General features: G+C 53.0%; 3 protein-coding genes across 3 annotated transcripts; 2 read left to right on the forward strand and 1 right to left on the reverse strand.

Moving 5' to 3' along the window:
* Nucleotides 1-2,145: 2,145 nt before the first annotated feature.
* cc2d1a (coiled-coil and C2 domain containing 1A) lies at nucleotides 2,146-9,542 on the forward strand. Its single transcript, XM_068750499.1, has 29 exons — nucleotides 2,146-2,173; nucleotides 2,741-2,841; nucleotides 2,934-3,075; nucleotides 3,157-3,260; nucleotides 3,404-3,640; nucleotides 3,728-4,004; nucleotides 4,155-4,285; nucleotides 4,370-4,442; nucleotides 4,652-4,753; nucleotides 4,854-4,981; nucleotides 5,256-5,328; nucleotides 5,405-5,514; nucleotides 5,611-5,716; nucleotides 5,796-5,872; nucleotides 5,955-6,050; nucleotides 6,308-6,430; nucleotides 6,541-6,599; nucleotides 7,193-7,309; nucleotides 7,699-7,772; nucleotides 7,857-7,915; nucleotides 8,001-8,152; nucleotides 8,231-8,321; nucleotides 8,403-8,567; nucleotides 8,656-8,724; nucleotides 8,825-8,935; nucleotides 9,009-9,132; nucleotides 9,225-9,301; nucleotides 9,375-9,422; nucleotides 9,501-9,542. The coding sequence occupies exons 2-29, from the start codon at nucleotides 2,785-2,787 to the stop codon at nucleotides 9,531-9,533; spliced, it is 3,015 nt and encodes a 1,004-aa protein (XP_068606600.1). The 5' UTR covers nucleotides 2,146-2,173; nucleotides 2,741-2,784; the 3' UTR covers nucleotides 9,534-9,542.
* Nucleotides 9,543-11,424: 1,882 nt separating this feature from the next.
* Nucleotides 11,425-15,155, forward strand: mri1 (methylthioribose-1-phosphate isomerase 1). The gene is made up of 6 exons (XM_068750500.1): nucleotides 11,425-11,558; nucleotides 12,033-12,254; nucleotides 12,551-12,720; nucleotides 12,806-12,982; nucleotides 13,060-13,284; nucleotides 15,022-15,155. The coding sequence occupies exons 1-6, from the start codon at nucleotides 11,425-11,427 to the stop codon at nucleotides 15,153-15,155; spliced, it is 1,062 nt and encodes a 353-aa protein (XP_068606601.1).
* A 3,098-nt stretch (nucleotides 15,156-18,253) lies between these two features.
* On the reverse strand, nucleotides 18,254-19,385 carry si:ch211-196h16.12 (regulator of G-protein signaling 5). The gene is made up of 5 exons (XM_068750502.1): nucleotides 19,342-19,385; nucleotides 18,951-19,019; nucleotides 18,812-18,864; nucleotides 18,474-18,628; nucleotides 18,254-18,403 (listed from the first exon to the last, which is right to left on the reverse strand). The coding sequence occupies exons 1-5, from the start codon at nucleotides 19,383-19,385 to the stop codon at nucleotides 18,254-18,256; spliced, it is 471 nt and encodes a 156-aa protein (XP_068606603.1).
* Nucleotides 19,386-20,742: the final 1,357 nt, after the last annotated feature.

A 20,742-nucleotide genomic window follows, 5' to 3' on the forward strand; every position in this document is an offset into this window, starting at 1 on the left:
CCTCCTGGGCTTTAACCCCTTCTCCACTCACAGCAGAGCGATGGTGTTCAGCTGAGAGTCTGACACATAATCCAGGGATCCAGATCCAGACGAGGCCACGGGGTCCAGGATCTGATGGTGCACGATGTCCAGAGAACCGGGAGACACCCCAGACTTGTCCTCAGAACCGGGAGACACCCCAGACTTGTCCTCAGAACCAGACTGGGCAAAGAGCAACATGGCTTGAGAAACAGACGCTCAGACGCTGATAAATGTGATGTCACTAAACTACTCACGCTGCCGTTCCTATCAGAGCCACTAGGTGGCACTGCAGGCTCACATGGCTCCACAGCGCCACCTCCTCCTGTGTCCATGGAAGAAGCTCCTGCTTGGGGCTGGTCAGCATCCCTGGGATCATCAGACTCCTCCCCCTGCCCCCCTGGAGGCTCCTCCTCTGTTACTTCTGGTGCCCCGCCTCCTTCCGCCTGGCAGCCTGGATCACTTACGGCTCCGACTCCTTCTGAGGCGTCGACAGCAGCACGGACTTCACGTAATGCCCTGCAGCAGAAAGTAATCAGATTACAATACATCTTTCTGTGATTCCTCTCGTTGTGAGTATTTCAGCCACACGTATCTGAGCAGTACAGCTTAAAAACACGTTCTGGATTCCTGAGGACGTTATTCTGACCTGTCCTCCGGTCCCTCGTCACCGGGCTCAGGGACGCTGTCTGCTGGGGTGAAAGGTGAAAACGGTAATGGCGGTGACGTCCGGGGGACGCCTTCGAGGTCAGCAGGGTCATTGCAGGTCCGCTTCTCAGCGCTCTCCGGTCCATCTGGACCACGTTCCTGTTCTCGTGTCTGGAGACGGCGCCCCTCCTCGGCCAGATCAGACTCTCCCATGCGCGGCTTCTTTCTGGCGGGTAAGCCCATCGCCGCCTCCTCTGGGCCTTCAGCCATGAACTTCTTGCTGCATTGGTCTGGCTCTGCATCAGAACTGCTCTGAGGGTTCTCCTTCGGCCCGCGTTCAGCCCATGTCTGAGGTGCGGCGCCGTTCGAGTCCTCCGCAGGCACTTCCTGCTCGTCTGCGGTCGAGCCTTTCAGCTGAGAATCACTGAACTCTGAAGCGTTTCTGAAGGGACCGGCTGCTCCCGCGTCTTCGCCTTCTGTCCCAGGATCTGTCCCAGGATCTGTCCCGGTGACGCCGGATGGCTGGACTGCGGTCACGGCCGCGTCCTGCAGCGGTGGCTGGAGGCATGGTGGCGCTGTGTTACTCGTTTCAGCGCCCTGGAATGAAATGAAATCCAATGAGCTGTCGACGGTCCGGTTTGATAGGATGTGAACGTAAAGTCACCTTGTGAGCATCGGCGGTTTGGGACCCTTCATCACTTTGATGTTTCTTCTTCCAGGAACCGAGTGTCCTCAGCGTAGGCAGAGGTGGACGTCCTCTGTCTTCACACAGAAACGGCAGCTCAGTTAAACATGTATTACTTCTGAGAGACATTTGGCACAGAAAGCGTCTCCTCTACCACTCCTGGTGCTCTTCGCCTTAGCTTTGGACATGTCCTCTTCCTGAGAACCTCATGAAAGATGCAGCAACGTCAGAAGAGCAGAAGCTATTAGCATTTGTAACGTTAGCATCGCGTTGCAGGTAACAGCAACTAGCTAATATCAGTTAAACCTGACGTACAGTAGAACCCGACCGCAGATTTACTTCCGGAATACGCGAGTAAAATACAGTCAAACGTAAATCGTGGTTAACCGTAAAACTGAAACGTTTCAGAAAACTAAACCAGAATTTATTCTTTCCAGTCGAAGTTCCGTCGGTGGCCACGCCCACCAGATCCCGCTCGAACGCTTCAGAGGTTCAAAAATATTATTATATCATATATAATATAGCCAAAGAAATACTTTCGAATCTCAAAACCGCATTAATAATAATAATAGTGACGTTTTAAAACGCCCTTATTATTATTATTATTGTTATTATTATTATTTATTTAACCAATGAAAATACAAACCCTCAATGAGGATGGTCTTACATTAATACAGATAAAATAAGTGTAGCATTTCTTACTTACCGGTGTTTTCTAACGACTTGGCGGCGTCACTGTTTTACGGTAGTAATGGCCGCTTTTCGTCCAGCCGTAAAGCGTTGCCATGGGAAACGACATGTAGGAAGTAGATTCACAGCTCGGTATTATAAACACTTCTTCTCTCGTATCTTTTCTAACTCGACGAATCGCCCAGATTCGTTCGAACGCGGATTTTGAAACTCTCGGTTTAAATGTTTAGTAAAAATTAACTCTTTGTTGTGTTTGTTAAGCTAACCGGAGAGACTTTCACTGTTTGTTGTGTTTGCTAAGCTAACCGGAGAGACATTCACTGTTTGTTGTGTTTGTTAAGCTAGCCGGAGAGACATTCACTGTTTGTTGTGTTTGCTAGGCTAACCGGAGAGACTTTCACTGTTTGTTGTGTTTGCTAGGCTAACCGGAGAGACATTCACTGTTTGTTGTGTTTGTTAAGCTAGCCGGAGAGACATTCACTGTTTGTTGTGTTTGCTAGGCTAACCGGAGAGACATTCACTGTTTGTTGTGTTTGCTAAGCTAACCGGAGAGACATTCACTGTTTGTTGTGTTTGCTAAGCTAACCGGAGAGACTTTCACTGTTTGTTGTGTTTGCTAGGCTAACCGGAGAGACATTCACTGTTTGTTGTGTTTGCTAAGCTAACCGGGGGACGTCTGTTTATGTCCGCCGGCGGCAGCTCCTGTCCGGTTATCCGCTCGAACGTGTAGGCAGTAAGAGCCCATGAGTCACAGTCGGAACCCCCCCCACCGGGGTCATGGGGCAGCCCGAGCCAAACAGGTAACACCCAGTGATGCATGAAACTCCTGCTAATGTGTCAACAAGGTGTGATCCAGCAGGTCCCTGTCTGTCTCTGTTCCGCCTTGTCCCAGATGGGGCTGCTCCTCGACCTGTCCCCAGATGGCGTGATGAACGATGACGGAAATGATGAAGACCTGGAGGCAGAGCTGCTCAGTTTGGTTAGCGATGGTGGAGGAAACGGGAGGTCACGGGGGCAGAAAGGTGGAGGCAAAGGTGAGACGTGGGCAGAGACATCGAGCAGCAAAGATCTCATTTCCCTGTCCCCGTTTAATCTGGATTATTGTTCCCGTTCAGCTCCTGTTGCCATGGCTGAAATAGAGCGCATGGCAGCTAGCTGTATGAAAGACCTGGACGACGAGGACATCGGGGACGATGAGTTGGATGATGAAGATCTGCTGGTAAGTTGCATCATTTTTGATTCTGATTAATCGATGACGTAGAACAACCTGCTCCAGTCTTCATCCCTGTGTAAAGGAGGAGCTGCAGATTAGATATATATAATCTGGGTTTCCCCTAAACTGTTAAAATCACTCTGTTCCAGGCAGAACTGCAAGAAGTTCTAGCAGACGACGAGGAGCGAACTCCTGATCCCATGTCAACGCCGTCAGCTCCCAGAGTGAGCGTCCCGTCCCGCGCCGCTGCTCCTGCTGCTCCTGCTGCTCCTGCTGGGATGGAGTCCTCCCTACTGGAGCGTATCGACATGTATCAAACAGCCATTTCCAACTCCAAGGCAGCGGGGGAGTCCAGCAAAGTGAGGCGGTATGAGCGTGGGCTAAAGGTAAAGAGCTCTGAAGCAGTCTCTCATCTGCCGTTATCTCCTGTGATGATGAAGACCTTCTGCGATTGTCTTCTTCATGAACTCCAGACGCTGCAGTCCATGTTGGCCTCGGTCAGGAAAGGAAAACCGGTCAACAGCGAGGAGGTGCCGCCGCCCGTCGTCCTCGGAGGAAAGGCCAACGTCGCTGCCCAGCCCGAACCCGTCGGGGAGCACACGATGCCCCCTCCCCCCACCAATCAGAAGCCTTTAAGGGACACGAGACCACTTCATCTGACCCCGCCCCAGAAGCCTGCCGCTGCCATCAGCCCGGAGACACCGGTCGTGTCCCCCCTGTCCCCCGGCCAGCGTGACGCAGGAGGCTCAGGTGAACAGACTGGCGAGCACACTTGTCCTCTGGGAGGACATAAATAACAACAAGGGTGTTTGTTGTTTTTATGTTTATATTGGACAACAACCGGCAGACGGACGGCCGCTCACCGGCGTGTCTTTATCTTTGTGTCCCACACAAACCCAGATTTGCCGTCCCCCCATGCCGGCCTGGAACAGGCGGTGCTGTCCAGACAGAGGGAGTACAAGATGGCCGCTGTGGGGGCCAAACAGGGTGGCGACGTGGACCGGGCCAAGCGGCTCTATGTGACTGCCAAGGTAACGGAATTACTGCCGCCTCACGGCGTCGGGGCGCTCGTTCTGGGAGTCGCTCCTCACGAGAGATGAACTCCACGTTTGCAGAAGCTGGATGTTCTGGTGGAGGCGCTGCACAGAGGAGAACCAGTAGACCTGAGCCTGCTGCCTCCTCCTCCGGGTTGGTAGTCCCCGTTTAGGGGGGTCATTTATTTCCCTCCACCTCCTGGCACAGAATTGTTGAGGAGTAAATATAGGATGGGGAGCATCCATCCATGCCCCCCCAGCCCAATTTATTGATTGGCATGGATATCAGTGCGCGTGACAAAAAACTGAATCCTGATTGTTTCTAATGAAAACCCATTTCTACCGTCGGCTCCTTTTCTGCAGGAGACATAGTCACGGAACACTCTGCACCTCCTCCTCCTCCTCCTCCTCAGTCGTCCCTTAATTCTGCTGCTCCTCCTGCACCCACTCAGGTGACTCCTACAGGTAAGAGCGTAGTAAATGATGCTTCCTTCTGATTAGTCAGCACAGGGGAACTGATAAACTGTGTGTGTGTGTGTGTGTGCGCGCGCGCGCGTCCTGACAGACCTTCCTGCCCCCACCTCCCTGGCGGAGGCCCTTCAGCAGAGGATGGACATCTACAAGTCTGCAGCAGAGGGAGCCAAAAGCAAAGGAGACGAGCGCAAGGCTCGCATGCACCAGCGCATCGTCAAGGTGATCTGAGAAGTCACTTCCTCCAAGAGGTCGCTGTCTGGCGTCGTATCTCCGAGTGTGTGTGACTCACCTCAGTTTGGGGAAGCACCAATCAAATCCCAGCAGCGCAGTCATGACCACAAACAGGTTGTGGGTGTCTCGTTGTTGACGCACGTTGTGGTCGGCAGGATTTTGTGATTCTTTTTCATTGTTGTTGTTTTTGTGTGAATAATTCCAGAATGTCTGAGGCGTCATTTGTCCTTTCAGACGCAAACTTTGCTTCTTTTCTTGGCAGCAATACCAGGATTCTATCAGAGCTCATAAAGCCGGACGGCCGGTGACCTTGTCGGACCTCCCGGCGCCACCAGGTAGCGTCCTTTGCTCTGCTCCAGCATGCGTGCTTTGTGCTGAACATTCAGTCAGCTGTGTGCGTTGCCCCTCCAGGCTGCCCCCCACTCCAGGGCTCCGGGGACGGTCAGCAGAGCTTCATGCATGTCCTGGAAACGGCTCTGCAGATAGCCAATCAGGACGCAGATGGAGATGATGGTGACAAGGTAAAAGCCTTGATATGGGCTCCGTTAGTAACGTGTGTTGTTGTTGTTGTTGTTGTTGTTGTTGTGACTAATAAACAGGTTTGTTTATTTCTAAAGCAGCAACTCATTTCAAGAAATCCACCATCCCAGAAACCTAAGCCTCCGGCCCCTCCGGCCCCTCCGGCCCCCGGTGGCTCTGCAACTTTAAAACTGGGCCCTAAAGGTGTGTCGAAGCAGCCGCACGCAATATTCCATCAGCGACTTTGTTTAACTTCCCCCTTTTCTAATATTTCTGCTCGTAGCTCAGCAGCAAATTGACTTCCTGTTGCTACGGCGACAGGCTTTTATGCGTGCAGCGCTGCGCTCCAAACAGATGAAGGTGAGCTGCAGAGCTCTGTGGTTTTGGCGCTTGCCGTTTCGTGTTGTGACTTTGTGACTGATCCGTGTGCTGACGTGTGTAGGACATGACTGCTGCAGCGCAACACCTCCGGCACGCAAAGGGACTGGACCCCATGATCACTGCTGCCAAGTCCGGCCTCCCTGTCGACATCAGAAAGGTAATAATGTTCAAGTAAGGGTGTTCAAGAAGGTTCACATGGTGGACCTGCTGTCAGAGGAGGAGCCAAACATGAGGCGTGTGTGTGTGTGTCTTCCTGTCTGATCCGGACCCGTCCCCGGACCCACGCTCTCCGTCCTGGTTCTGTTGGTCTTTCTGTCGACCCAGCAGAGGAACGGATGCTCCACCTTTCAGGTGGACGCTCTTCCGCCGGTCCTTTCTCCTCACACTGGTGTGTGTTTGTGTCCCCCCTGACAGATGCCCAGCACCCCAGTCGGTGAGGAGGACTACTCCCTGGCTCGCTCCCGTGCCTCCCCCGTCTCCCCCCGCTCCAGTGAGCAGTACCACAGCCTGATGGATCTCCTGCGAAAGCAGCATGAGGTTCTCACCTGTTCTCTGCTGTTCCAGCTGGCATTAAACGCCTCGGACTGATGGCTGCTTTAAAGGCTTCATCGTGGGTTTATTTACCGCCTTCTATTGTGTGTCCACAGAAATGTCTGGGCTGCTCTCAGGAGTTTGTCCTCCTGGGCAGTGTGGCCGAGGCTCTGAGGTAAGCGACCTTCATTTTGAGGCATCTGAACCAACGACCAGAATCATTTTATAGCCGTCAATGACGGTTCACAGACTAGGAATCATGCAACATGTAACACAATGTAACGGCAATAATCAAATGCAAACGACAGTGCTCTGCTGTAGGATAAATGTAAAATACACCAAGTTAAAAAAGCATAGGAATACAGAACGCACCACACAAAGCAGCAGCAGGAATGGATCCACAGATGTGTGTAGTAAAACTAAACAACCAGGCAGTGATACTGATCCTCACCAACAAAATATATCTGTAATGAATGGGAAAAGTGAACAAACTGCAAGTAGCAGAAAAGGAGAAAAGCAGAAGCAACCGGACTTGTTCAGTGATGGAAGACGATTCTCATCCGAGACACTTGTGTCCCGTTCTGAGAGACTGGGAGACCGCTTTGTTGGAGCAGAAAACAGAGAAACCAAGAAGGGATAAAAATCACCAAGGCAACCAGACTCCCCTGGAGTATTAGCATTTCCTTTATGAATGCTATTGATCCCCTGGCGTCATTAGCACCCATAAGGGGAAGGCAGTCTTCCTGATTGTAATCTGTCTGTCCCCAGGTTTGATAAGATGGCTGACGAGTGCATGAAGAACATAGAGCTCCTGAAGAACGCCCACGCCAAGGGCCAGCCGGTCCCCCGGCGCCGCACGGAGGAGAGGACGTTCAGCACCGTGAAGTCAGCAACAAACCCTGACATGATGTTATATTTCGTTATTCACTGCTGCCTTTGGCCGGTGGTTGGGTGCAGTAGAAAGGGTCGTCTTTAATCCTGTTATTGTCTGTTTATTTTACCTTTAAATCGGTGAGTTTCCGTGTTAAACACAGAATGCTGCTGCTTTTTATCGGAAGAGAAGTCACGTGACTGATGGGGTCGCTTGCGTTAGCGGTGGAATCTGAGCTGTGTGAGAGGTTCTTATTTTGTTCTGGAGAGTCGCTGATGTTCTGACGTGAGAATACAGATCATCGGTGGGTCAGGAGAGGAAGGCTGTAGGATTATAAATGCATGCAGACGACCAGACGCGGTCCGGGCCGGCTAGCCGCGTCATCCCTCTACCTCCTCTGCAGGGTGAACTCCAGCCTGGCACCGAATGAGATGATTCTTTACATCGTCAGAGGCATCAACCTGCCCCCTCCCTCAGGTACCGACGCTCTGCGTCTTAAGGGACAGGTTGTAACATGCTACATGTATGTTTACCCCCCCCCCCCCCCCTCTTTGCTTTCAGGTGTGTCACCTGACGACCTGGATGCCAGCGTGAAGTTTGAGTTTCCTTTTCCTAATACGGTAAGAATGTCTCTCCCCTGCGAGCAGAACTCGCTCTCTGCTGAGGTAAAGATGGCGTCGAATGCGTTCCTGTTTCCGTGTGCAGGACGAGGCCCAGCGGGACAAAACCAGCACCGTGAAGAACAGCAGCAGCCCAGAGTTCAAAGAGAAGTTCAGGCTCAGCATCAGCCGCGGCCACAGAGGCTTCAAACGGGTCGTCCAGTCCAAAGGCCTCAAGTTCGAGATCATCCACAAGGGGTAAGGCGGCGCGAGGCTTCAGGGCAGCGGCTGCCCGTCGGTCTCCATGGCGACGGTCTGACTCCGCTGTATCTACAGAGGCCTGTTTAAGACGGACAGACCGGTGGGCACTGCTCAGCTGAAGCTGGAGGCCTTAGACAGCCACTGTGACATCAGAGAGATCATCGAGGTAAGCGCCCAGAACGCCCGACCTCTGACCCAAACACTCGCCCAGAACAGAACCGGCGTCTGATGCTGACCTGCCTCACAGGTCATGGACGGACGGAAAGCCACCGGCGGAAAGTTAGAGGTGAGGGTGAAGATCAGAGAGCCTCTGTCGGGAGTGGAGGTCCAGCCGACGACGGAGAAGTGGCTGGTCCTCGACCCCGTGTCCCCCCTGTCCCCCCCGGCCCCCCCAGAGAGACAGAAGGACCGAGTGAGTGCAGCTGCTGGGCCGATCAGAACCAAACGCATGCTGAGTCTGAGGATGAGATGTGATCGTTATGTGTGTGTGTCTGAACCAGGCTCCATCTCCTCGGTCCAAACCCAGACATGACGCCAGCGGCCCCCCCCCTCAGAGACAGAGGGAACGCGTGAGTAAAGGTTTTACTGGTCTTCCCTTAACGCCCACCGCCGGTGCGTCCTGCTTGAGTGAGGACGCCCTGAGACATCATCTCTGTGTGTCTCAACCAGGCTCCGTCTCCTCGGTCCAAACCCAGACATGACGCCAGCGCCCCCCCCCCTCAGCACAAGCTCCACAGCTTCAGCCTCCTCAACTACGACAGGGAGCAGCTGGAGAGGAAGGTGCGTGCTGATGAAGCCACGGCGTCGTCCCGGGCCCGGACGTGTCCTGACGTCTCGCGCTGTTGTCTCTCAGATTGCAGAGTATCACAAGGCGAGACGGGACCCCCCCCCTGAGCTCGTCCATCAGCACAAGGAGCTCACGCACAGGCTGCAGTGGCAGAAAGCGCAGCTGGAGCGAGGCGCTGCTGGTCTGACGGGTACGTCACACAGAACCGCACACGTGCAACAGCACACGTGCACGTCTCCGCGTGGGCGTCTCAAGCATGAATGAAACCCTCGCTGCCCCCAGAGTACGAGAACGTGCTGCGGCGCTTAGCCCAAGGCCTGGCGGACGGCGTGAAGAAGCACTCCGGCCAAGGCAACAGGGTGAGTTCAGGACGGTCTGGGGGGGCGCTGGCTCCTCCCCCTTCGTTTACACGCCGACTCTGTCCTCGTTCAGGACGGCGCCAAGGATGCGCTGGGTCGGCTGAAGATGGTGGAGACCGAGGTGAGGCTCGCCGCCGTCTGTCCGTCGGTAAGGCGTTTAGCTTCCTCTGACGCTAACGTGTTCTGATCTCTGCTCCAGCTGGAGTCGCTGAGGAGGAAGCGCACGCAATGAGAGGCGACGCCCCCCCCCCCCCCCCCACGCCACGGCAACGGTAAAACCGATGTGACATCATTCTGACACCAGATCAGAGAGCATTTGGGTGTCCGTAGACGACCAAAGAAATGTGTCACTGCAGTGGGATTTGAACCCTTGATGATCTTAATCTAATCTGTCTGCTTCAGCGTTCCCAGATTACAGTAATCTGCCCCGTTTGGAGCGCTGTGATATGGCCATAAAAAAAGCCTACATCCCATAATGAGGGATTAGTGTTTGTGGTCACCAAGGAGACGGGCAGATCAGACGTAGCGTCGCCTTTGGGGCTCTGAATGTGTGAGGAGATTACCTCGACAACGGGCTGCTGCTGCTTCCTCATTGTCCTCGTCTTCATCCTCGCTTGTCCTCGTCCCTCCGCTCCGGTCAGACGACTCGGGAGGGACGCGGTGACCTGAAGTAATGAAGCGCTCCTCTTCCTCACGCAGTGGGAGCAGATTTGTGTCTGGTCTCCCATCCATTAGCAGATCATCCTGTTCCATCTGATCTGGTAGTTTAAAGTCTGCCTTGATTTTTGCGTTAGCCCCCCCACCATAATGCCCCCCCCCCCCCCTGCAGAGAGCGTTTTCTGTCCCAAGCGCTTCCTGCTGGATCCATGTGACCTTTCCTTGTGGGGTCGGCCGTGGTGCAGAGCGATGGCGTGAACAATCAGGACTAGAGCGCACCCCTTTAGTCCCATATCACCCCCCCCCCCCCCACACACACACACACACACACACACTCCTGCCACATCACCCCACTGCTCAAGCAACCTTTTGGCCTCTGTGGCTGTCCTGTTGTCATGGCAACAAGCTCATCAGCATTGGGCGTGGTAGCTGAATGAGCAGGACCTGCTGGTGCCGGGTTCTATCCTCCTCGCTGTTTAAGGAGAACCTTTGGTTCTGTTGGTTTCTTTTGGGATTAGCTATGCTAAATACATTTGATGATGAATCTATGGTGCCGATCATTCAATCATTTACGGGAAAAGTATTAATGTATTCACGTTCAGGACATAAAGCGCATTTTATTTTGTGTGGGGAATGTTGGAAGCTTTTATTCTGAATAAAGTTGTGTAACAGCAGGGAGTTTGTGTTCTTCTTCTGTCACCTGATAAGGGGAGGAGCCTATCCCAGCCGCCTTTGGGCAGGATCTGACCCCAGCACCTTTGTGGGTCTGGATGACCCAAAAACCAGTGAATGGGCTTCATGAATACAGAGCAGGGGGGCGGGGCGAACAGAGAGGGGGGCGTGTTTTACTTCAGTAGATTTGTCCAAGGAGCAGAAACTGCCTGATGAGAGGAAGAACCCACTGAGGTTCTGAGTGGATCCGGACCCGGGTGAGAGTGATGGGCTGATCGGATCAATGAATCCTCCAATCAGCTATGAGAGGTCACGTCACGTGACGAGCGGAAGAATTTTACGGTGAAATGTCTGTTTTTATAATAGGGGGGGGGGGGTCCGGGTCTCTCCTTTATGTTAATGAAGTATCTCCTGACAAAGGGAGAAGGGGGAGGGTACAGCTGCTTAGTGGGCGTGGCCACGGAGGCGAGCGCTTCCTGGTCGGTGGACACGTGGTTCCGTGTCAGAGAACGTTTCCAGTCCTCTCATTCCTCGTCCCTCTTCATCCTCCCATACAGCACAGCAGACCTCCTGCTGCTGCTCCTCCTCCTGCTGCTGCTCCTCCTCCTCCTGCTCCTCCTGCTCCTTCCCACCTCCCTCTACACTTTCTGTTTTTCTTTGACGGTTCCCGGGACTTCCGACAGCCAGGCCGCGGTCACTTCAGCGCGCACTGAGTCGCGGAGAAAGCGAACGTGTGCGCGCGCACCCGGTGCTTCGGTGCTCCTCGCCCCCCCAGCCCGCCTCGCTGTTCGGTCATGACGCTGGAAGCGATCCGTTACCGGGCCGGGTCTCTGCAGATCCTCAACCAGCTGCTGCTGCCGCACCAGACCGTTTACGAGGAGATCCGCTCCGTGCACGACGCGTACGCGGCCATCAAGTCCATGAAGGTAGGGAGCACCCCCCCCCCGCGCCGGGTGCAGCGCGCGTCGCTCCCGTCGTGCACGCGTCTGTCTCCGGTCCTTTGTGTCGCGTCTCCGGTTGTCGGCCTGTATTATTGTTGTGGGTTCACCTGCAGCGCCCCCCCCCATCTTTTATTTGTAGTGCTCACATTGAATCTGCGCGCAGCCCCCCCCCCCCCCATCTGTGGGAGATTATCGATACATTATTAATGACTTTTACTGTTTTTTGTTCGCATCCTGGTTCTTGCACATCGCCCCCCCTAACCCTAACCCCCCCCCCCCCCCCCCCCCCCCCGCCCCCCCGCTTGCCCCCCTGACACGGAGGTGTTCAGTTCAGCTACAGGGTTGTCGGTGGGGGGGTCCCCCCCCTGACTCCTCCGCTGGGGGGGGGGTTAATAGCCCCCTCCAGCCCATGTTTGCATGCAGAGGAGGACCAGGTGTGACTAACTTGTCCTCCCCAGGTGCGGGGGCGCCCCGGCCATCGCCATCGTCGGCTGCCTCAGCCTGGCCGTGGAGCTGCGAGCGGGCACCGGGGGCGATGACCCCGTGACCTTCATCAGGGAGTCTCTGTGTCACCTGACCTCGGCCCGGCCCACCGCTGTCAACATGGGCCGCGCCGCCCGCGAGCTGATGGAGTTCGCCGAGAACGAGAGCATGGAGAAGAACTCTGAGCCGCTCAGAGAAAGGTGGGGGGGGGGGGGGGTTAGCGTTAGCTTAGCATCTGGTGAACAGGAGCTAAACTCTGATCCAACGGTTCATTTCAAACATTAGCCGCAGGTTGCTAACACACACACACACACACATAGCGCCGCAGGCAGGGCGTCCGTAGCGGCGGGTCGGATCTGTAGTTTATCAGTCATCATAGGGTTAATGTCTGTCAGGCCCCGCCCCCTTCTGTTGTGATGCAACAGAAAACAAAGTTGATGAATGAGAGAGTAGGACTCCTCACTGCTGTGCCCCCCCCCCCCCCCCCCCCCCGCAGCGTCATCACCTGGATCGAAGACATGCTTGAGCGTGACGTCAATGATAACAGGAAGATCGGTAACTATGGCGCCCAGCACATCCTGTCTGGTGTCCCCAGGGACGCGGTGACCATCCTCACGCACTGCAACACGGGCTCGCTGGCCACCGCCGGGTACGGGACGGCGCTCGGTGAGCAGCAGCCGCGGGGCGGGGGGGGTGCTAAACGCCGTGGCGCTCTAACGATGATGATGATGATGATGATGAACGCGTGCAGGTGTGGTGCGAAGCCTCCACGGGCTGGGCCGGCTGAAGCGCGTTTACTGCACGGAGACGAGGCCGTACAACCAGGGCTCCCGGCTGACGGCGTACGAGGCGGTGGCCGAGGGCATCCCCGCCACGCTCATCGCCGACAGCATGGCCGCCCTCGCCATGAGGGAGATGAGCATCACAGGTGCGCGTTGGCGTGCGCTCCACTTCCTGTCCTTCCCTCGTCAGGCCTTCACCTTGCCCTCCTCTTCTTCCCCTCAGCCGTGGTGGTGGGTGCCGACCGGGTGGTTGCCAATGGCGACACAGCCAACAAGGTGGGCACCTACCAGCTGGCCATCGCTGCAAAGCATCATGGGATTCCTTTCTACGTGGCTGCGCCCAGTACGTCGTGCGACCTGAGCCTGGAGAGCGGTCGGGACATCGTCATCGAGGTGCGCCCCCCGGAGGAACTCACCAAGATAAACGGAGTCCCCATCGCAGCGCCAGGTGAGACGGTTCAAAGATGGCGGTCCGACGGGGAACAGCCTCCAGGGGCTGCGGCAACGGAACCGTGGTTCTGTGGTAGCCGGGCTGTTTAAAGATGGCGGCCTGCGGTAGGGTGCGGGACATTCCACGCATGCCTGGCGCCGGAGGGCAAGACGGAAAGCTATCGGGTGCTTGAACCTGTTGAGCCGGTACCACACGGTTCAAGGGAAGGCGTGAAGCGGGGGCTGCCCCCGGGTTCTAGTCCGGTTCTGCAGAGCTTTGTCTGCTGGTTTGGGTTTTGGACCGAGTTAGGACCGGTCCCAGGCCAGATGTTTGCTCCAGCGGCGCTCTACGGGTCTCTGCCGCAGCGTCGATGACATCATCGAGCGTCATGTTTCTGCCGCAGCGTTGATGACATCATCGAGCGTCTTGTCTCTGCCGCAGCGTTGATGACATCATCGAGCGTCTTGTCTCCGTCGCAGCGTTGATGACATCATCGAGCGTCTTGTCTCTGCCGCAGCGTTGATGACATCATCGAGCGTCATGTTTCTGTCGCAGCGTTGATGACATCATCGAGCGTCTTGTCTCTGCCGCAGCGTTGATGACATCATCGAGCGTCTTGTCTCCGTCGCAGCGTTGATGACATCATCGAGCGTCTTGTCTCTGCCGCAGCGTTGATGACATCATCGAGCGTCATGTTTCTGTCGCAGCGTTGATGACATCATCGAGCGTCTTGTCTCTGCCGCAGCGTTGATGACATCATCGAGCGTCTTGTCTCTGTCGCAGCGTTGATGACATCATCGAGCGTTGATGACATCATCGAGCGTCATGTTTCTGTCGCAGCGTTGATGACATCATCGAGCGTCTTGTCTCTGCCGCAGCGTTGATGACATCATCGAGCGTCATGTTTCTGTCGCAGCGTTGGTGACATCATCGAGCGTCTTGTCTCTGCCGCAGCGTTGATGACATCATCGAGCGTCTTGTCTCTGTCGCAGCGTTGATGACATCATCGAGCGTCTTGTCTCTGTCGCAGCGTTGATGACATCATCGAGCGTCTTGTCTCTGCCGCAGCGTTGATGACATCATCGAGCGTCTTGTCTCTGTCGCAGCGTTGATGACATCATCGAGCGTCATGTTTCTGTCGCAGCGTTGATGACATCATCGAGCGTCTTGTCTCTGCCGCAGCGTTGATGACATCATCGAGCGTCTTGTCTCTGTCGCAGCGTTGATGACATCATCGAGCGTCATATTTCTGTCGCAGCGTTGATGACATCATCGAGCGTCTTGTCTCTGTCGCAGCGTTGATGACATCATCGAGCGTCATGTTTCTGTCGCAGCGTTGATGACATCATCGAGCGTCATGTCTCTGCCGCAGCGTTGATGACATCATCGAGCGTCTTGTCTCTGCCGCAGCGTTGATGACATCATCGAGCGTCGTGTTTCTGTCGCAGCGTTGATGACATCATCGAGCGTCTTGTCTCTGCCGCAGCGTTGATGACATCATCGAGCGTCTTGTTTCTGTCGCAGCGTTGATGACATCATCGAGCGTCTTCTCTCTGCCGCAGCGTTGATGACATCATCGAGCGTCTTGTTTCTGTCGCAGCGTTGATGACATCATCGAGCGTCTTGTTTCTGTCGCAGCGTTGATGACATCATCGAGCGTCTTCTCTCTGCCGCAGCGTTGATGACATCATCGAGCGTCTTGTTTCTGTCGCAGCGTTGATGACATCATCGAGCGTCTTGTCTCCGCCGCTGCAGGTATCGAGGTGTGGAACCCGGCGTTTGACGTGACTCCCCACCAGCTCATCACAGGAGGCATCATCACAGAGCTGGGGGTCTTCCTCCCGTCCGAGCTCCAGGCGGCCCTCACCGGGCGCCTCACTGCCCTCTAGAGCCCCCCCCCCCCAGTGGTCGGGGTGCGGCGCTGCACCTTAATGTCACCGAGACGCTCGTCTCCTACTGAACACATCACCGCTCACAATGTGCTTTCATTTCACTTTGGTAAGCGCACTCTGTTGGGCGCCGCCGACCGGCACGCGTGTGTCTCTCGTGTCTTACTGTCATGTTGTGTGTGTGTGTCCGTCCCCCCCCCCCCCCCCCCCCCCCGGGTTCCATCCAGGTTCTCATTCATTCTGCCGTCGCCTCTGTTTTTCCCTCTCAATGGCTTCCATCGATGAATCGTCCTCAGCTGGACGTAACCCCATAAATTCTATCTGGCAAAAACGATTGTGTCGTTACGAAGGTCGTGTTTAGTCTCTGCAGCATTTCCTGGTTTAAAGCGCTGCTAGCCACGTGTAAATATCCTCGTCCTTGCTGGTAGTGTGTACATATGTAGAAAACTAACCCTGCTAGTTAAAGGTACGGCTATTTTAACCAAACATGCGGTTATTTAAAATTAACGCCGACATCAGAAATGTTATATTAACATTTAATTTCTTTGATTCTGTGTAGAAAGGGGGGATCCAAATTTATATCTACTGGATTTTCACAATGAAAATTGTTTTCGTGAAAAATTACCGACTGTCGGCAAAATTTTGAGCCGATGGAATGGGGGGGGGGCAGCTGAAGCCTATGACAGGCCGTGGCTGTCGGTCCTTGTTAGCGTCTCGTTATTAGCTCATGCTGTATCCATCCCACACCTGTACGCTCATAATGTACTTATCTATTAATGTAACATGCTAATCCACGCTATAAATACACTCTGTACTGCACAGGACAGGAAAACCTTCTTTGTGTGGCTTTTGCCGGGACTCCGGGGGGGGGGGTCTGTCTGTCTGGTCTCTACTCTGTAACCATTAAAGGCATAGTTTACCCCGAAATGAAGGTTTTTCATCTGCTTGCATCTTTTAAGACTTGTGTTTGTGCGAGGAAAACTGAGTGTAGGATGCAAAGTTGAAAGAATAAAGCGCTTCCTTCCTGTCGGCGCCGCGTGCCTCAGCTCTGTTGAACCGGCTGCGACTTCATGGTGTGTGAACAATCAGCCGTTTGCTGACGCGTCCAGCCGGTTTGACCGGTAGAAAGGTGTGACTGCAGGTTTGTAGAACATGCGGCCGTTTGTTCTCTTCACGTCACACAGCTCAATAAAAGTCTGCTGAGCTCAGGAGCTGCAGGTCAAAGCGCCTCCTGTGTTGAGTTACTGGCGAGCAGCAGATCACTTCACCTCTTTATTTTAGGGTGAACTTGCCCTTTAAGGTTCTGAAACGGCGTCCGAGAACAAAAAGGGTTAAATCAGTCCTCAGCACTAAAATGCTTCATAGATACTGGTGGAGCTTTAAAACTTGTGAACTGGTTTGACCTTTGACCTGAAGAGGGAGAAGGAACTAACACAATCTTATTCCTCTAGTGATTAAATGACTAGAATCTTTAGCTAATATTCTTTATTTACTCCGACTAATAACTTCCTGTAACTCTTTGCTGTTTTCTTCGTACGATCACTGCAGACGGGGTTTTGGGCTGTCGCCCCTCCAGATTTAGGTCAGCTTTAATGTTCTCTGATTGACAAAATGAAAACGCTCACTGCCTTGCAGGTATAGCTGAGCGATGGTGGTCGGAGACGGCAACCCCCCAGGCTTTGTAGTCAGACTGGCGTAGAGAATGCAGCCGTTTGATTTGGTGTTGCCTCGCCCAGTCTGCGGCTCGAACCTGAGCGCCTGTCCGTGTTAGCATCGTGTTAGCATCCTCACGCACGTTTGTGTTTGAGTGTCTCTCTGACAGCTTAACTGACCCCCCCCCCCCACCCCCCTTCATTCACATGAGCTGTTCGTAAACACACACAGACTTCTCTAAAGGACCGCTGGTGGGTCCGATGGAAACCCCAGAGATAATGCTAGCGGGGTTCCAGTCTGTCCTTGTCCTCCTAGAATAGCAGCTCACTTCTTCCACCCATCGAACCTCTTCTCTCAAAGATGCTGCCGCAAGTTGAAAAGACGATTGTGTATTTGTAATTTATTTTTCTTTTGTACAGTTGGACGTTTGAGTCCACTTTGTTGTTGTCAGATCTGCCATGTATGATTTCATTGTACATCTTTAAAGAGGTTTTGTTTGTCTGGACGTCGTCTTTATAGCCGTTTGGCTGCGGCCTGTTTTATTTCACGACACTGTGATTCCGTGTGACTAGGTCAGTAGTGCACCACATGGGGAGGCCTCTTCAACCATGCATACTACCTCTAGGTCTGCCGACATGGACTCGAGCACGAGGACTCAACGGGCAGAGCAGACTGCAGGAAAAGATCTGGACACATTCTCCACGTCACACTTTGTATCTCGGTCCCTCGGTATAAAATCGTTTGGGCAGTGCTTTTAGTTCCCCAGAGTACCCTACATGTGGGAAGGTGTGTTGGGTGGAACTGATTTGTTTCTACATTATGCTGTTTTTGGCAAAGCTTTTAAGCAAAAAGGGTTAGGGTTAGGGATAGAAAAATAGTTCCCCCAACGTATGCCAAATAATCGGATACCAAAATGTCAGTGTTGTTCTCATTAATTTAACTAACTACAGCAGGAGCTTGTGTCACCATTTCCATGGGGTGGTTTTCAGAGGGCCTCTAAGTGCACGTATGTTATTGTTGTCGATGCTCACTTGATCTGGGTTTATTTTGTAACGTGGAAATAGTTTCAAACTGGAATTCTAAAATATTGATATGTACGAATATAATACTTTGAAGTGCAAGAGTTCTCTTTCAAATGAAAGCAGTGAAGAATAAAACCACAGTGAAACTGGAGTTGTTTGCGTGTGTCTCAACCTCACTGCGTTATACCGGCCTTTCACTGGTTCTCCTGTAGGGGGCGCCAGGGGGACGGAACCCACAATTCACCGAAGAATAACCCCTCTGCTGTTTCCTATTTATTTATTTAAGTCCTTATTACCACATGTAGTCCAGAGCTGCTATGTGAGCTTTATAACTATTTATATGACGATGAACACGCATCATGCACAGAGATGAGCAGGTAAGCACGTGTTCTCTGGTGAAGTACAAGCAGAACCAGGGAGGGTTTAGAAAGCCCCGGCGGCCTCCATGCAGAGGCAGGAGCGCAGGAACCGGGGGAAGGAGTCCTTGGCCATCAGACTGTAGATCCTCTGCTGTGCCCGGTCGAAGTCCATCTCACTCAGCAGCTCCTCCCGGGTCTCTGCATCCAGATTCACCTGAAGGGGAAACGGATTGCTATTAATAGCCCTGCACAGATCTATGCTGCGTGACACGGTCTCCACCCACCTCCTGCGGGGCATCAGGGTGGATGAAGCGTTCATAGATGCTGCAGGCTCTAGTCTTTGAGGGGGAAACCCTGTAGTCCTCACAGGCAAGCCAGAACCTCAGGTTCTCACAGCTGAACTCTGAAAGCAGGAACCCATGAAACGCCTGCAGACCACCTGTAAGAGACAGCGAGTGAGACAGCTGTGGAAAACAGCTGCACTGCAGTGTCCTGAACATGTCTGGGAATCACATCCTGTACCAGCAGACTGGACCTGCTCTATCGGCTCATCGCTCCCGTCTGCATCCAGACATCGGGGTGGGTTGACTCTCACATGAACAGATACGGATTCAATTCTTACTTTTGTTGTTCAGCAAAGCTTCCAGGTCCTGAAAGCTTTTTCCATCCTGAGCCCTGAGGAGAGAACAGCTCAGTTCAGTTCTACTGGGTCACACCGGTGTCGTATCGATGAATCAGTATTATTGATTTTAATTATTAACTTGAAGCTTTGCTTGTTCCTTTGATGTGTCTCCGCTAGATGGCTTAACTTCACGCGCATCCCCTTTGCCCTGAAACACAAAATCACATGTCAACATGACACAAACTCCGTGATCAGGGAATACATGAAGAAGAGAATAGGGTAACCTGGTTGGAAACAGCTCAGTTCAGTTCTACTGGGTCACACCGGTGTCGTATCGATGAATCGGTATTATTGATTTTAATTATTAACGTGAAGCTTTGCTTGTTCCTTTGATGTGTCTCCGCTAGATGGCTTAACTTCACGCGCATCCCCTTTGCCCTGAAACACAAAATCACATGTCAACATGACACAAACTCCGTGATCAGGGAATACATGAAGAAGAGAATAGGGTAACCTGGTTGGATACTTACCTCTCCAGGCAGGAGGAGGGCAGCGAGGAGAGCCCCTTGCACATTGAGCTGAGGAGTTTCGGGAAACCTCCAGAGGAAAATGAACCGACTGATTGGTCGACTGCTGCAGACGGGTCCGTCCAGACCTCTGCCAGCTGATCTTATAAAGCCTGTCTGCTGTCTGCTCTATCAGTCTGCTCCCAGAGCAGCAGCGGGTGAGGGGAGCGCTGAATGGAGGTGTGGACAGCTGAAGCAGGCATGAGATGTAGCTCTGTCAAGTCAGCACAAACCTAATGGGGGGACTCCAGTGTGTGTGTGTGTGTGTGTGTGTGTGTGATTGGACCATTGACCCAGGAGAATGAGGTGATGAGGGAGGAGCAGGTGGAGGGAGGATCACTCGCCTCTGGAGTCAGAGAGCCGCTGATGGAGAGATGAGTTTAAAGAGGATGGACAATAAAACACCTGCTGCAATCAGAAATAGGTTACCTTTTGTTACCTGTGGAAACATGAGGAGTGACTGACCCCACAGGGGAGAGCGTCCCCTTTAATCACCTGTAATTAAAATCTGCATTTTTCAGCCCCTCCTGAAAGACGGACCAAGATATTCACATTTGCTCTGAGAAAACAGCGAGTTATTTTATTTACTGAATTTATTACCCTCCAACAGTTTTATGGGAACTCTGTTCAGTCATTTCTATCCTGATGACAGTCAAAAAGAAACAGGTGAAAGTACGACCTTCCGGAGGTGGTCACGTATTTAATCTGGGACTCGTGTGTGACATCCTACCCCCTGATGGGATCAGAATAATCCTGGTTTTGGGGATCAAAGTTATCCAGATCCTACTGAAAAGGTTTGAATAACACAAACGGAAGGTTTGATCCAGATTAAAACTAGGATTGGATTACATGATCCAATCCGGTTTCAGAATCCTTCTTTCACTTTTGAACAATCCATTTTAAAGATTTGATCAAATCCATTATCCAAAAGCCAATCGGATTACCTTTGAACAACTGGCCCCAGAATGTAATCCTCTGTTCCTGGTAACATTCCCAACATTTCCTGAAAATGTCTTTAAGGGAGGCGGCGTTGATGAGAAGCAGCTCTGTCAACAGGATATACAAAACAAGGCAGCATAAACTTGAATGGGGAACTCCAATGTGTGTGCGTGTGTGTGTGCGTGTGTGTGTGCGTGTGTGTGCGTGGATGTGCTTGAGCCGTCACTAATAATCATGGACACAGTTTACTACATACTGTTGAACACTGACGACAGTTGGATCCATTCATTTGTAATGACGGGTCATTTTGGAGCAGGAACATTCAGTTCATAGGAAACAAAACGTAGCGTGTGTTTAGCGTGTTTGGATGCTGCGTGTGAACGAACACTTGAGCAGAACACAGACCGGTCCGTGTTTTATTTCGTT

This window comes from Brachionichthys hirsutus, chromosome 17, assembly GCF_040956055.1.
Source record: "Brachionichthys hirsutus isolate HB-005 chromosome 17, CSIRO-AGI_Bhir_v1, whole genome shotgun sequence".
NCBI classification, from domain to species: Eukaryota; Metazoa; Chordata; class Actinopteri; order Lophiiformes; family Brachionichthyidae; genus Brachionichthys; species Brachionichthys hirsutus.

Excerpts from the sequence above, each read along its gene's own strand:
- cc2d1a (XM_068750499.1), top strand. The coding sequence starts at position 2,785 with ATGAGTCACAGTCGGAACCCCCCCCACCGGGGTCATGGGGCAGCCCGA. Across the intron at positions 7,310-7,698 it reads AGGACGTTCAGCACCGTGAA|GGTGAACTCCAGCCTGGCAC; the intron begins GTCAGCAACAAA and ends CCTCCTCTGCAG. Across the intron at positions 8,153-8,230 it reads TTCGAGATCATCCACAAGGG|AGGCCTGTTTAAGACGGACA; the intron begins GTAAGGCGGCGC and ends CTGTATCTACAG.
- mri1 (XM_068750500.1), top strand. The coding sequence starts at position 11,425 with ATGACGCTGGAAGCGATCCGTTACCGGGCCGGGTCTCTGCAGATCCTC. Across the intron at positions 12,255-12,550 it reads TCTGAGCCGCTCAGAGAAAG|CGTCATCACCTGGATCGAAG; the intron begins GTGGGGGGGGGG and ends CCCCCCCCGCAG. Across the intron at positions 12,721-12,805 it reads CGGGTACGGGACGGCGCTCG|GTGTGGTGCGAAGCCTCCAC; the intron begins GTGAGCAGCAGC and ends GAACGCGTGCAG.
- si:ch211-196h16.12 (XM_068750502.1), bottom strand. The coding sequence starts at position 19,385 with ATGTGCAAGGGGCTCTCCTCGCTGCCCTCCTCCTGCCTGGAGAG. Across the intron at positions 19,020-19,341 it reads CCCTCCTCCTGCCTGGAGAG|GGCAAAGGGGATGCGCGTGA; the intron begins GTAAGTATCCAA and ends TTTGTGTTTCAG. Across the intron at positions 18,629-18,811 it reads AGCTTTGCTGAACAACAAAA|GTGGTCTGCAGGCGTTTCAT; the intron begins GTAAGAATTGAA and ends TGTCTCTTACAG.